This window comes from Rhinolophus sinicus, linkage group LG01 (genome assembly GCF_036562045.2).
Source record: "Rhinolophus sinicus isolate RSC01 linkage group LG01, ASM3656204v1, whole genome shotgun sequence".
Lineage (NCBI taxonomy): Eukaryota > Metazoa > Chordata > Mammalia > Chiroptera > Rhinolophidae > Rhinolophus > Rhinolophus sinicus.
The window spans coordinates 28,320,443-28,337,074 of record NC_133751.1 but is presented as its reverse complement, the minus strand read 5'-3'; the positions used below and the strand labels follow the sequence as shown (position 1 = coordinate 28,337,074).

Sequence of the window (16,632 nt, the reverse complement as noted above, 5' to 3'; positions counted from 1 at the left end):
CCTCATCAGGAACAATATTCTTTTTTTTTTTTTTTTTTTTTAGGAACAATATTCTAAATCACTGCAAATAGCATGAGATACTGATGAAATGCCAACGCAATATTTTTCAGGCTTGATGCTATTATGGCACCAGACATATTTATGGGGAAAATGCACTTGGGATGATGAATAATCGTAACTAAATTATCAATTGAAAACCTAATAAATTATGTGGTCTTGGTCAAGTTATTCACCTTCTCTGTGCTTTTGCTTCCTCTGTTACAGAATGGACATTACCTACTTTCATAGGGTTGGGAAAACTAAACTAAATAGTGCATTTAAAGCACTTAGCAAATGCCTTGAAAATGTACTCAATATTTCTAAAAAATCTTTTTTTTTCTTGAAACCTTAAGTTATAAAGCCAATCTATGAATCAAGAAAAGCAAAGGAATTTAAAATAGTTATTTTGTTTCTATTATTTACTAAAGAAAATAATTAGGGTATCTATCACATTGGATTTTTGAATGAAGCAATTCTGAACAATATGGTAGAACTGCCGAGGAGTCCAGCTCGTTCTAAAAACAAAAGCTTAACATTTGTTCTTTCATAATCTCAATGAATACAATACATGATAAATTCCAACAGACTCAAATTCAACCAGCATCTAGTAGGTGCAGGAAACTGACTAGGCAGGAACTCTAAAAATTATGTTGTATTATTTAGAGCTGCAGAAACATAGATGAACATAGACAAGAATAGCATATGCAAGGATCTATTTCTCAACTCACAGGTCCACAAGAAAGTAACATTTAAACTCCTGAAAACAGGCAGCTACAAATTTGCGGAAGCAAACTGAAGCAATCAACTCTATATAAAACAGCTAGAAATTTAGCTGGCATTTGAAATTTCTAGCTGTTATATAGAGCTGATTGCAATGAAGAACCTGAAACATGTTCTCTATTAAGATTGTATGCAATAAAAAAGTCCTGCCTATTAAAAGGTGACTCCAGAGAGATCCAAGATGGCGGAGTAGATCAACACTGTGCCTGAGTCCTTCCGTGAACACATTAATATTACAACTAAATTATAGAACAATCTGAAGTCTACCTGAACAGAAGTCCTATTAACTAAAAATATAAAGAAGCCATGTCGAGACTGGTAGGAGGGGTGGAGACATGGAACAGGACCCAAACCTCTGTGTGGCGGTTGAGAATCAGGACAGGTATCTCGGGTGCTGAGGTTCCCCTCGCCAGGAGCGAGGGACCCAGGCCCCCATACCAGGCTCCCCAGCCCAGAATGCTGGTGCTGGGAAGAGCAGCCCCCACATCTGGCTATTAAAAACAGTGGGGATTCCAACCCTCCGGGTGGGACAGAGGCTGTGGGAAACCCAGATGTCCTCTTAAATGGCCTGCACTCAGACTCACTCGCTCACAAGCACTCACCTTGGACTCCGGTAGAGAGGCATCAGAGACACACGGCGGGGGGTGGGAGGGGGAGCCCACAGCTGTGTGGCTTCGAGGCAACTACTGGAGGGCAGTTGACATTTTTCCTGTGAGCGGTCTTCCGCCGTGCAGCTGGCAGGCAGGCGTCATCTTTGTGTTGATCCCACCCCCTACGCTTACGGCCAAATCTGAATCTGACTGGCCTGGTGAGCTCTGTTGCTCCACCCTACTGAGTAATGGGACCCCACGCCACCCAACTCCCCCAGCCGGAGACACTTTCTCCTTGATCAGCCAGCCCCACCTGCATTGCACTGTTTCTTGGCAAACTACTGGAGAAGACTGGCAGGACCCTGGTGAGCAGGAACTGGCCTCCGTGTGCTCTGAGACTATTGCTGAGTAGCTCCAGGCTCAGCACTGGCACCAAACCAGAATTTACATTAACCTGGTGACCACAACTCTTCCCACTCTAGTGACTCTGAGACCCTGCTTCACCCAACCTGCATACCGCATCAGGCTCTATCAGTGGCTGAACCTTAAGGGATCTGGCACGTGGCAGCAGGCCTCAGAGTGTCCTGGCTTTTTGTGGAGCTACCCCAGGCCTGGCACTGGTGGCAAACGTCCTTGGTTTGCAGTGTGGCCTCTCCCACGTGCCTCCAGGTTTAGCACTGGCAGTGAACAACTGCAGATTGTTTTGTAGCTCCTACCAGGAATTCCCTGAACAGTCATAAGCATTGGGTAACCTGGGCCTGCACTGGAGGCCCTGCCAGGAGGCCCCAGAACCAACATACTTGGAGGTTGGCTTCAGACCACAGCAGAGCACTGCCCAATTAGCCTCACAAGCGGCACCTACAACAGGCACCAGAGCCCACTGCTGTGAATCCCACTCAGTGGGGTAAGGCCCCTGCACAGCAGCCCATAAGCTGCGGACATGGCCAAACCCCACAGCCAGTCAGCCTGAGGGTCAGTCCCACTCACTGATGTGCCAATAGCAATCAAGGCTCAACTATAACAGGAGGACACACACAATCCACGCAAAGAACACTCCTGGAGCACCCGGAGCAGGTTATCAAGGAGACCCTTCCATGGGGCCCTGGGCACCTACTACGTTAGGCCACCTGGCCAAGACTGGGAGACAGAGCAGATCTACCTAATACATAGAAGCAAACACAGAGAGGCAGCCAAAAATGAGGAAACAAAGAAATGTGTCCCAAATGAAAGGACAGGAGAAAAATCCAGAAAAAGAACCAAACGAAATGGAGGCAAGCAACCTACCAGAGACAGAGTTCAAAACAATGGTTATAAGGATGTTCAAGGAACTTAGTAACAACTGCAACAAAGAGACAGTAAGCATAAATAAGGATGTAGAAACCATAAAAAAGAACAAGCTGGAAGTGAAGAACAATAACTCAAAAGAAGAATGCACTATAAGGAATCACCAGCAGACTACATGCATGAAGCAGAGGACTGAATCAGCTATTTGGAAGACAAAGAAGCAGAAAGCACCCAATCGGGACAGCAAAAAGATAAAAGAATCCCCCAAAATAAGCATAGCTTAACAGACCTCTGAGACAACACCAAGAGTAACACCATTCTCATCATAGGGAGTACCAGAAGGAGAAGAGAGAAAGCAAGGGATTGAGAATCTACTTGAAGAAATAATGGCTGAAAACTTTCCTAACCTGGCAAAAGAAATAGACATACAAGTCCAGGAAGTGCACAGAGTCCCAAACAGGAGACTCTGTTTGGGAGAGTCCAGGAAGTGTACAAGAGAACCCAAACAGGCCCACGCCAAGACACATTACAATTAAAATGGCAAAGGTTAAAGACAAAGAGAGAATCCTAAAAGCAGCAAGAGAAAGGCACCTAGTAACTTATAACGGAGCTTCCTTAAGACTGTCAGTTGATTTCTCAACAGAAACTTTGCAGGCCAAAAGGGATTGGCACAAAATATTCAACATGATGAAAAGCAAGTACCTACAGCCAAGACTACTCTACCAAGCAAGGCTATCATTTGAAATCAAAGGTCAGATAAAGAGCTTCCCAGACGAAAAAAAGCTAAAACAGGTCATCACTACCAAACCAGTATTACAAGGAATTTTAGAGGGACTTCTTTCAGATGGAAAAAAACCCCACAAATTATGAATAATAAAATGGCAATATCTATGTATTTGTCAACAATTACTTTCATGCTCCAATCAAAAGACACAGGGTGTTTGAATGGATAAGAAAACAAAACCCTTACATATGCTGCCCACAAGAGAATCACTTCAGATTGAAAGACACACAGACAGAAAGTAAACGGATGGAGAAATATTTCATGAAAATGGAAATGAAAAAAAAACACAATACAAAAAAAATCAGGAGTAACAATACTTATACCAGATAAAATAGACTTTAAAACAGACTCTAACAGGAGACAATGAAGGACCCAGTATTCCCACTTCAGGGTATGTATCTGAAGAAAACCCAAAATGCTACTTTGAGGGCACATGTGCATCCATATGTTCATTGCAGCATTTTTTTCAATGGCCAAGATGTGGAGGCAGCTTGGGTTTCTGTCAACGGAAGAATGGATAAAGAGGTGGTACATATATACAGTGGAGTATTCCTTAGACATGAAAAGAAAAGGGTTCCTGCCATCTGAGGTGGCATGCACAGACCTGGGGGTGTTGTGCTGAGTGGAGTGTCAGACAGAGAAAGATGGACGCAATGTGATTTTTGCTTATATGTGGAATCTAAGAGCAAAATTAACAATCAAAACAGAAACAAACTCATAGATACCAAGAACATTTTGATGGTTGCCAGATGGATGGGGGGGGTTCAAGGTGTGGGTGAAAAAAGGGGAAGGGATTAAGAAGTACAAATTGGTAGTTACAAAGGAGTTATGGGAGTGCAAAGTAAAGCATAGGGGAATATAGTCAATGATACGGTAATAACTATGAATAGTACCACGTGGGTACTAGACTAGTCAGGGGGATCACATCTTAAATTACATAAATGTCTAACCACTATGTTGTACACCTGAAATGTCATGGGGATGTAATGTACAGCATAGGGAATATAGTCAATAATATTGTGATAGCATAGTATGGTGTTAAATGGTTGCTGGACTTACCACGGTGATCACTTCTTTAGGTATATAAATATTGAATAACTATGGTGTACCCCTGAAACTAATGTAATATTGTATGTTGGCTATATTTTAATAAAAATCTTAAAAAAGATGACACTCTAAGAAGTGTCATGAAATTTGCAAGTCACTTTCAAGTGTTTAGCAAAACAGTATTTTAAAAATTAAAAATATAAAAGTTTGACACATACATAGATGGATGACAGAAACAAATAAAGCAAATATGACAAAACAAATTATTATCTGATTAATGAACTGTTAACAAAATTGTTAATTGTTGAGTCTAGATAGAAGGTCTATGGCTGTTCTTTGTATTGTTTTTCAGCTCTTCTATGTTATTAGGTTGGTGCAAAAGTAATTGCAGTTTAAAAGGGTAAAAAAAATGCAAAAACCGCAATTACTTCTGCACCAACCTAATAAAATACTTATGACAAAAAATTTGAAAAGGAAGTTTACACACATTCTAAACTTAGAAGTACAATTGATAGAAGTCTCTTCCTCCATTAAAATAAATATTAAATATATTTCAGTAATATTTTATTTGAGCTTTAATGAACTATAAAATCAGTCAATATAGTTGAGATATACACAGAATTAACTTTGATATAATAGAAGCTCCTGAATTTAACAGAAAGGGCTTCTGAAATTTGTTTCTGTCTGAATTCATTCCACTAGAATCCATTAAAGTATCTAAACCTTGCAGATTCAGTTAAAGTTAGTCAACTTAAAGTGACTAAAGTTAGTTCTTGGCTTTTCCTTTTTTTGCAGCAAGTTGACCTGTAGCTTCCAAATACTTATTAACGAGGTCCTCTTGTGTGGATGGTGAACATGGCTGATATCTGCAGTACTCCATTGTGTATTCTCCCTTGCCCTGGGAGTTAAAAAACAAAAACAAAAACAAAAACACCCAGATTTTTAAAAATATAAATACAAATATATACAAACATATATATATATATATATATATATATATATATAACTATCAAGTAAAGTCATGCAAAAACAAGAGTTCACAAATTTGATAATTTTGTAGGGTAGTCTTTTACAGAGCACTAAAGTAAAATTGCAACACTTGCTTACCTCTGTGCATGACCTAAGTTCAGTGGAATAACCAAACATATCATTTAGAGGGACCTGGAAATAAACACAGTAGATATTTTAACATTGTTTACTGAAAAATATTTGAGGAAAATACAGGGAAGCCTTAGCCATTTAATTGCTTCAGACTCAGTTTTCTACTAACAATTCTTAGTTTAAAAGAATTAAAAGCCAAAGAGAAACATTTTTGTTTCACTGGAAGTAGCAACCCTATTTAAAAATAAGTTTATTTGACAGTCATAACTAGAGAGAAACTAAATCTTTCAGTTTCACAGAGTAGACATCACTGACACGCTTCCCTCCTCATCCCCACTCCACTCTCTGGCCAAAGCTCAAGCATTTCCAAGTGTTTCTGCTGTGAAAATGTTAATACAACTTTCCTGTGGATGCCGCGATGATAATGCTGATGGCAGTGTCTTCTAGGAAGCCTTACAGAATGTGATAAACACTTTCTCTCATGAGTTGTAATTCAAGCAAGGTACAGGAAAAGGAATAAAATATTATCCCCCAAAATTAGAGATAACATAATAAAGGAGCTATGCAAATAAAGCTATAATGACAAAGAAAAGATAACTACATATCTAAGAAAATAACATTCACAAAAGCCTACATGAAATGAATCTTATTTTTGCCTTTGCACTTAACAGTTGCTCTAATAGCAAATTATAGAAATTGCCACTTATACAGAGGGTGCCAAAAAAATGTATACACATTTTAAGAAAGGAAAAAAAACTGCATTAAAATTGTAATATCAATATGTACTGATAACAAAAGATGAATACAAGTCATGTGTATACATATTTTTGGCACCCTCGGTATGTAATCCAATACTCAAATAGCCAGGGAAACGTGTCAATTTGCTCTACAATCTCCAAAAACAAAAGCTAACTCTAATTTCCTCTTGTGGTTAATAATGCAAGATTGTCAAGTGACCAATAGTACTTACGTCTGCATACAGTGTAAAATAGCCCTCGATTCCATCTTGTCCTGTGATTACCCCATGGCGCCGGTTAATTCCTGCAATTACTGGTCCCTGAAATTCATTTGGGGCTATAACTTCCACAGACATGACAGGTTCAAGAATACATAACGTCGCATTTGCCAACGCTGGATTTAAAAAAAAAAAAGTTAATTTATTAATCTTTAAACAAACTGTAATTCTTTTCTATCCAGGTATACAAAAGTGAGACACAGTGTGTTCTCCCAAGCGTACACACTCAAATGATGAGGTTAAAATTGGGATTCATTTTTCTGGTAGCAGTAACAGTCACTCTTCTAAATGGAAATTCCACTAAGACAAAACTTAGCTTTAGTATTTCCATTACCACATTTTTATCCTTAAAAATCATTAAGCTGCAGAGGATAATATAAAAGGAGTCTTAAAACTACATTCAATGAAGTCATTTACCATCTAAATCATGTACCAGTAGTTGAGAGTTACTTATTCTCTCTTTCTGAAAATGTTCAAGAGTAATGACACTAACTGGTAGGTCTTTGACCAAGGTACACCAATTCTTGCTTGTTGGTCCCTGGCAGACAGTTGTTTTTAACTATATGAAAACAACCTGTATCACCAGCAGGAGTGAAGAGGAGGGTACCCTTCATCTATGTGGAGACAATAATCAAGTCATGCTGAGGTCTGTCTTTCTTTCCTAGGGTGAACAATTTTAATATCTGAAAATTAGAAAGACAAAGTTTCTAGCTCTGCTCTGCCTCTATTAAGTTATGTACCTTTTGGAAAAGCACAATCTGTCCAGGTCTCAAGTTTCTTCGCCTAAAAAATAAAGACACTGGACTAGATGCGAAGGGCCATTTAAACACTAAAACCCAATGTGTATGCCCATGTTTATTTTTTCATCCCACTTGATACATAACCAGAACACTTCTTACTGTGACAAATGCTGAGTTTTAAATGTAACAATGTGGGGAGATTAAACAAGTATAATAAAACTTCAAACATTCCTATTAAACTTGGATGTTATGAAAGTACGGTATAATACTTCAGCCTCAGACTGGAAGAATTATCTTTACATAAAGACATTAAGGAAAACACAGAAAAGATGATGAAGAAAAATATTTGTTTTAAAATAACCATAATTTCCCAAGCATCAATTTGTTTATAATAAACTAATTAGCAATTATTCTTGTATGCTCATTAAAGCTCTTTTTTGTAAGATACTATTAAGTGCAATAATTATAACAGCAATTTAATATTCTTGCATTTCTTTGAAGTATTTTCTAACTCAAATCATATCTTAGCTCAGACCTACCTTTGACTAATTAGTCCCAATGAGTAAATCTGTTCTGAAAAGAGGAAAAACTGAACTTTGCAGACTCCTAAGCTTCATTGGCTAAGCCCTGCAGAACCCTACACAGACATCTAAAGCTGTAGACTAACAATTCTGGACTGTAGAAATATTAACAGTTCTATTTTGTGTTACTTCTTGGGTTACCACAACAGCAAAGCCTCCTTGGCTCTAAATCAATGCATTTAATGCAGAAGAAGACACCCAGAAAGACAGAAGTGAGCAGAGCAGACACATTAGGATTTAGTTACATGTTATCTAGTGTTTTCAAGGACAGTAATATAAAAGCAACACTGTGAAAGGGTCATATTGTAAAGGAAGGGGCCAAGTATACACTACCCATCACTTGACTGCTGAGAATGGCCTGTCTAGTTCTCAATTCCATATTCCCTCACCCTGCTCCTTTCCTTTTAACCTCCTCCTTCTCCTTAAATCCACCTCCTGATTCACTTTCGAAGAACCCTGCCTTTATTCATGCCTTCCTCTAACCCCAATCCATGCGACAAGACTCCACAGCGAATTTACCCGGCCATTTTTCAACAGTCAGATGACAGCCAAGCCCTGAAAACAATTTTTCCTCAAGCAGATTTATGTGGTGTATAGTTTTTTATTTATTTATTTATTTTATTTTATTTATTTATTTTTTTAACAGGACTTTATTGGGGAATAGTGTGTACTTCCAGGCCTTTTTCTGAGTCAAGTTGTCCTTTCAGTCTTAGTTGTGGAGGGCGCCATTCAGCTTCAAGTTGTTATCCTTTCAGTCTTAGTTGTGGAGGGCGCAGCTCAGCTCCAGGTCCAGTTGCCATTGCTAGTTGCAGGGGCACAGCCCACCATCCCTTGCGGGAGTCGAACCGGCAACCTTGTGGTTGAGAGGACGCGCTCCAACCAACTGAGCCATCCGTGAGGCAGCACAGTTCAAGGTGCCATGTTCAATCTTAGTTGGAGGGGGCGGAGCCCACCATCCCTTGCGGGACTTGAGGAATTGAACCGGCAACCTTGTGGTTGAGAGCCCACTGGCCCATGTGGAAATTGAACCAGCAGCCTTCGGAGTTAGGAGCATGGAGCTCTAACCACCTGAGCCACCGGGCTGGCCCAGTGTATAGGTTTTTAAAGCAAGAAGTACAAATACCATTATCATCATAGGATCTTTTAAGCCTAAGCGGTGGGTAGAGGTGGTAGTGTTTCTATTTCAGCCCACAAGGAATAACGTAGTAACACCAGGCAGGGTGCTGAAGAGGCTCTGTGAGGAGGTGTCAAGGGCTAGGACTCTGGTCTGGGTTAGCTCTCAGCCCCACCACTAAATAGCATGGAACCTTCGGCCATTGGGCCACTCTGAGTCCCAATTTTCTCAACTATAAGGTCACTGTGAGGATATAATAATCCACGTACTCAGCATAATACACAGCACATAAATAATCCATGTTGTTAGCATGGCCACTCTGAGACAAAAAGCTGAGGCTTGTGGCCGGTCCAGTGGCTCAGGTGGTTGGAGCTCCGTGCTCCTAACTTCGAAGGCTGCCGGTTCAATTCCCACATGGGTCAGTGCCAGATGGCTCAGTTGGTTGGAGCGCGGGCTCTCAACCACAAAGTTGGCGGTTCGACTCCTCGACTCCCACAAGGGATGGTGGGCTGTGCCCCCTGCAACTAACAACGGCAACTGGACCTGGAGCTGAGCTGTGCCCTCCACAACTAAGATTGAAAGGACAACAACTTGACTTGGAAAAAGTCCTGGAAGTACACACTGTTCCCCAATAAAAGTCCTGCTCCCCTCCTAAAAAAATAATATATATATATCTGAGGCTTGGGTGGCAAGGCACAATGCTAGGCCAAAGGTAACAGGAAGGGAAGCGAGATTAGCATTCACTATGTTCAAATACGTATGTGCAAGTGTTTTCAAATCCATTCTCATTTAATATTGTGGAATTACTATCTCCAAATATCATCCTCGAAGTCAACACTTTCCAGGCAGCAGAGAAGCTTTCTAAGAAGGAAATCCTGGGTCTTCTGATAGAAAAACTCGGTGGGATTAACAGAATCGAAGCTTGGCAACTTCATGAGAATAGTCAGGTTGCCCTGACTGCCTCAAACATTATCGAGACCCACTTTCTGAGAAAGAAGAAAACGGTATATTACCAGCCCGGCATCAAGCTCATGAATTCTTAGTGATTCACAAAAAACCACCAACGTTCCACAACTTCTAAACCAAGGACCAAAGCCTAAAGGGTAACTTCCTATGTCTTGGTGCACCACAGGTGTAAAGCTTTGTAAACTGAATCTTAATAAAATTTTCAACACTTGAAAAAACAAAAATATATCCTAATGACTTGCCCATTTCCATGCAGTTAAGTAGGAAGCAATGGAACCAGGATTCAAACTCAAAGCGCATCACGTAATTGGCAGGAGATCAAAACAGGGGCCCTGTCAAGTTAAATGAGTTCACTACGACCCTGGTAGGCCTTTATTTCTCTCGCAGAGTGGCCACAAGCTCAGTGTTTCTGGGGAGACCAAGCAGAGAGCTATTCCTAAACTTTGGCCGTAGGAAATGAAATGATGGCAACTAGGAAATGATGGCAACAGTCACATCCACAGGGTGAAACATGCCCAGAATGAACGTTCAATTTCACATTTCAGTTTTGGTTACCTCACTGAATAATCTCAGGGACAAAGTTTAAATTGTGACTGAAAATAGTTCCAGTTTTTTTTAAAATGAAAAATATACAGCAATTTGAACTATTTTTCTTCCAATTTTGATAAGAATGTAACAGCTCATAAGTATAAATTTTCTACTACTAACTTCATTTATCAACACTTCACTCTAACATTCAATGGAGATGGCATTCAATGGAGGTGCACGCTTAAAAGCTGATTTTCTTACTTGGCAAAAACTTCCTTGTACCCTCTATATTTTTGTCTTCTATTCATGGAGAAATGAGAATTACATGAAGGAACAGCAAAGTAGTTCATTTTTCATGCTAGCACCCTACTTATTTGCACGTTTATCTGGCCAAAAACCGAACTTCTCATCTTTTCCTTTGCACACGCAACAGGCAATTAGTCATACTTAATAATATCTGTACATTTAAATAATTAAAAATTAAATGGAATTAAATGATACATATTCAACTGTTTAGTTAACAGATTAGTAGACTTTTTCATGTATGTATGTGTATATTATGGGCATATATATATATATATTTATATTTCATATAGGAACAATAGAAAAGGATGAGGTGGGGCCAGCCTGGTGGCTCAGGTGGTTGGAGCGCCTTGCTCCTAATGCCAAGGTCACAGTTGCCAACCATCGACCCCTTGGGGGGGGGGAGCAGAGAGGGGCGGGCGGGAGGTAGAAGAAGGGAAAAAAAAAAGGATGAGGCTCTTTGTTAATTGATAACCATACCAATTATCTTACTTTATGTAATCTCTGTCTCCAGGAAAGCTACCAATTTCTAGTCAAGAACCAGCATAGAACTATTGGTGCTTTCTATTTGTTTTAACTGTATTTTTAAAAAGTATCACAATGTATATATTTGCCAAATCATCACATTGTACACTTTAAATATCTTAAAAATGACTAATGGCTCCCATTAGTTTCATTAAAATAAAGAATTAGGAACCTAGTCAAGGTATGAGCAACCTTTTCCAACCATCGCCTCAGAGCCAATCACAGATGCAAACAAACGAAAAACAACATAAAGTCCAAAATTCATACAGAATCAATAAAATCCTGATTTACAGAATGCTTACGACATGTGTCATGATCAATCTATTATTTCCTACTGTCCATTTTGAAATGAAAAGTTGAAAACATTTCTGAAATGTTTTATGAATCATGATATAATTCTCCTAAAGAGACTTATAGACATTACTAAAGACACTTATGAATTACCACATAATAGATACGGAGGAGATGACAGGGGATGAATGTTTTGGCTTCAGGACACAGCTTTGAAGTTCTTTTGATTGAATAACCCTGATGTCAAACTGCTGCGTGGTCATTTGCTTTTCTCTCTTAAAAGCAAGGAATCAGATACATTCGCAATTGCTTTGGGCACTGTTTCATAAGGGTTTTAACATGCATATCACCCTGTGTGAGAAAGGCTGACAATTTTAGCAGCTTAGCAAGAAGCCTCCACTGAGAAAAAAGGTTCACTGAATTCTTTCAAAATACTTGGACATTCTCAAAATGCCAACAGCCTACAATGGCATACATGAAAAAATTATTTACAAATTTATGGATTTCCTGATATCTGAATACATCACGAAAAATAGCATGACTGTAATGTTTCTTTAAAATATTTCTTAGGATTCTGAGTATTTTTCTTTTCTATTAAAAACAGAACTTACAGGTTATTTATGTTTTTAAACATATAAAAATTACCAGATAACAGGAGAACAGGTAGGCTTTCAGTTTGGCAAGACAGAGAACACAGTAATCCAGCCTCACTTCGGTTCTGTGAGGGATATCTGCACAGGGCCCACCCTGTTCCCTGGTGTGACGCCCAGCGCTGCCTTCTCAGACTCTGATGGTCCACAAGGGAAAACAGTCACAGCGATGTGGCGAGTGCCAGCACACGGCATACCTTGTTTCAGAGCACCTTCTCCTGCGCGGATGAAAGAGATTTCGTTGGAATCAACCATGTGATGTGCTCCATCTTGCAGGACAAACCGGAGCCCAGAGAGCTTGTGACCTGACAGAGGGCCCTTCTCGCAGGCATCCAAAAACCCCTGTGAATGAATGTACACAACTTCTGGGGTGAGTGGCTTCCACTTGCAGATGCATTACCAAGAACCCCAAACATTTTAGTATTCAGAAGTTTAACATTTTTATGTAGGCAATATTTCACTCCTCAAAAAAAAAAAAAAAAAAAAAAAAGCTTTAAGAAGTGGAACAGCCTTACTATTTAAGTTTTATTATTGCGGCATCTAGATGAGTAATCTCTTGGAAAAGCATATTACTTAAAGGTGTGAGCTGGTTTGAAAGTGACGTTCAGGGTGCTAACCATCTTTCCAAAAACTCCATCTTTAGGAGTTACTTCGCTCTCATAACCCATTATAGAGACAGCATGATCTAAAAGAAAACCTCCACCAAAGCTGGCATTTCATTCCACAGCTGTATCTTGAGCTCCTACTATTTATCTATCACTGCTTTGCTTCATTGGCAGACCACTACATTATAGCTTTAGTGTTATACAATATCAGTAAGAATTAAAGTTAAACGGTAATTTTTCCAAATGCAATTATTAAAAAAAAAATTTCACTGAGGTATAACTGATATACAATAAACTATACATATGTAAAGAGTACGATTTGATAAGTTCACAATTCTTTTTCACTCAGTCACTTAACAAATACATGTAGAGCTCCTACAATTCAAGTTAGTTTTTCTTGTCAAGACAATCACATGACTGCACATACACTACAATGTATTTCTGACATTTCAAAACTGTAAACTCTGTATGCTAAAAACGTACCTAAGCTCTCATTCAGCTTGGAGAAGAGAAGATAATTTAAAAGTGTGAATGACAAAATATTGTCTTGAAATAAAGGATAATGAAGGAAATACACTAGCCATGAAAAAACGCTACCACCACTGGAACCAAAATTATAATCTGTTAACAAAGATTTCTAAGTTAAAAGATTAAAAAAATAATAATAAAAACTAAGAAGCTCAATCTATAATAGACAGTTGCTAAAAGTTTACAGTAGTCTTAAAGCCAGTGACCTGGAAAGCAAATAAAACACTAACCACTTACATGTGCAAAGCACTTCACAATTCCCAAAGAAATGGCAGTCTTATCTGATCCTCAATTTTGTGAGCGGCTCAAGTTTAAGCATTTTACTCTCAGCTTACAGATGAAGAAACTGGCTCCGAGCACTGTGATTTACCAAGGAGCACAGTAACCAGCAGCGGAGATGACAGCAGCACCCTGGGCGGGGAATCTTGATCATTCTACAACAGTCTCCTAAAACTTTCATAAATCCCTAATGTCTACTACAAATTTCAATTGCTGATTATAATCAATGAAGTAGTTTCAACTTATCAAGAGGAACATGTAACTTTTTAAAAAATCAATTTATCAAGAGAAATAACCATGATTAAGAAACAAAATGGTTTCCTTGCATTGTCATACCATAGATATGTAACTTCTGAACTTAGATGAATTGAAGATTCTAAATCAGATGGAAAACTAACAATTAGGTAAAGAAGCGGGACTGTAACTAAAATGAACCCTGGAAGACAAGTGATAAAAATACGATTTGATACCCAATAAACTGTTTTTGATTTTTTTTAATGCAAGAAAGTTTGTTTGTTTTTTTACCTTTTCTACAGCAGGCACAAATTGCTTTGGAATATTTGCCCCGAATGTTTCATCCGAAAACTCCAACTTAGTGTAGTTCTCTGGGTCCAGAGGCTCCAGTACACCTATCACTTTTCCAAACTGGCCTGCACCACCTGATTGTTTTTTATGTGTAAACTCAAACCTGAAAGTGATTTAGGAGGTAAAAAAAAAAAAAAATCAATATGGCATTATGTAATTACCAAAACGAAGTAACTCCTACTAATTTCAGTGAAAACCCACATTTCATCACTTTTGCTTTTTCCTTTGAATATGATAGCCTTGCTATACAATTTTACTGTATAATTTATTTAAAAAGAAAACCTCTCCCTTCTGTTCTTACTTAGAGGTGAGGGTGGAGTACAGCACCAAAACAATTCACTGCCTTATTTCTGCCAGTTCTGAATCTCACAAGTAGAAAAGTAAAAGACAATTAATAAAAAGTCAGTATAAGATTCTTGTTCTAGTAACCTAGACCATCCCACAGAGCTTACCAATTTCTTTTGGAATTCTTCCCTCTCCTAGGACACAGTGTTCTCTTCTGAAATCTCTACAACTGAGGATAGTTACTTGAAAGTAGGAGCTCTGCAGTTAATTTATTCAGATAGTTCCTACTTGGATATCACTACTTGGATATTTTGGACTGACGAAATTAAAGAGAAGGGAGGTTCAGGTGGAGTAATTTACGCCTGAAAAATGATTAATGGCAAAATGATAATAACTAAACATAAGTAAATCATGCAAATGGACACAGGTCAGTGTTTACTTCAAACCACATATTAAACATATGTAAATAGAGGCTACTATTTCACTGAAGAAACATTGCATGAGTATCTACTGTTTGCAAGTCATTTCTTCCTTTAAAGTGAAACCTTCCAAGACCATAAGATGGAAGAGACAAGCTCCTCTCAAAATTGTCTGCAGATAACTGCCGGTAAATGGACATTAATGAGTATTTTCCTACATACAGATCTGTGAGTGCTTTGGAAGAATTAACATTAATTTTGGTAGGAGACACTAGCTTGGAAGAAGCAGATTTCATAAAGAGCTTAAGTGTGAATGTGCCTGATGAACTGCCTATAAATGACCTTCCAGGGCTCAAGAGCTTCAGGGTGGGCTGGGAAAAACAAAATGCTGGAAGGTTAATTCTCCAGGGGGGGGGGGGGGGGGGGAACCAGCCACCAGAACTGAGAGAAGGAAAACAGAAGACAGACAGCTGCCAAATCACCACAGAATTACTGAAGGGATTCCAAAACTGTGTTCCACGGACATATTCTCGGGTATGCATGAGTTCTCTGAGGTATTTTTAATTTTGTTTTTAATCTGACAATATAACATCTATACAACATACTCTAGATCTGTGCTGTCTATATGGTGATCACTAACCACTGACAGATTTAAATTAAATTAAAATAAAATAAAAAATTCAGTTCCTCAGATGCACAGTCACATTTCCAGTTGTCAACAGCCAAATGTGGAGAATGGCTACTGTACAGGGTAGCAAATACAGAACACTCCATCACTGCCCGAAGTCCTACCAGACAGCACTGCTCTGGAGGACCAATTCACAAACAAGTAACCCATGCAGTTTCAGGGATCATGTCTGAATTTATAATCAAGTGGATTCCAAAACCAAACCAAACCAAACCAAACCTACTTATGTGCTGGGCTTGTGCCAAGCGCTTTTTATAGATTGTCTTACTTATTCTTCACCACAAACTGATGAAGTAGGTACTGTTTTTAATCACCATTTTACAGAGGAGAAACCTGAGAATCACAGAGGGGAAGTAACCTGCCCAACATGATACAGTTATTACATGGCAGAGCCAGGATATGCACCAAAACCAATGCTCTTAATCAAATGTTTCTCTAGAAGGTTACTAAAATATAAACTGATTTAATCTGCAAATGCGGCACTCACTTCAAAAGCCGTTACAGGGAGCTGCACATATAGATTTTTACAATAACTTAACTGGAGAAGAGGTGGAAGGAAGACTGTCATGCTGAAGGTAAAAGAACCCATGTCCCTGTGGGTCAGACCACTGACATGTTGTGAAAGGCAATTCAGCTTTGGCAAAACATCGTCTCTCACATTAAAATTAATGTGAATTAGAATTGTGCTGGTTTTATTGTTTATCTCTATTTTGTAGATTTATTTTTGAGTTTTTGGTTGTACCAAAGTTGCACGCCATAGGCGTTTTTACTGAGTTTTATGTTCATAGTTATATAAAATTATGATTTAATTTACCTGATCCCAGAAACCAATAATAATTGTTACTTTCAAGGAAGCCCATACATTATTTAAGGATAATGATCTCTTGACTAACCATTCAATAAGC

General features: G+C 38.8%; 1 protein-coding gene across 1 annotated transcript in view; it reads right to left on the bottom strand.

Annotated features, from left to right (window-relative positions):
• Positions 1–5,071: 5,071 nt before the first annotated feature.
• Positions 5,072–16,632, bottom strand: part of GFM1 (G elongation factor mitochondrial 1) — a 39,378-nt gene continuing 27,817 nt past the window's right edge. Inside the window, exons 14-18 of the mRNA XM_019731953.2 lie at positions 14,276–14,438; positions 12,536–12,680; positions 6,596–6,756; positions 5,632–5,685; positions 5,072–5,422 (exon numbers count right to left, since the gene is read on the bottom strand). Coding sequence (XP_019587512.2) covers positions 5,291–5,422; positions 5,632–5,685; positions 6,596–6,756; positions 12,536–12,680; positions 14,276–14,438 — 655 coding nt within the window. The 3' untranslated portion in view covers positions 5,072–5,290. The remainder of the gene's footprint in view (positions 5,423–5,631; positions 5,686–6,595; positions 6,757–12,535; positions 12,681–14,275; positions 14,439–16,632) is intronic.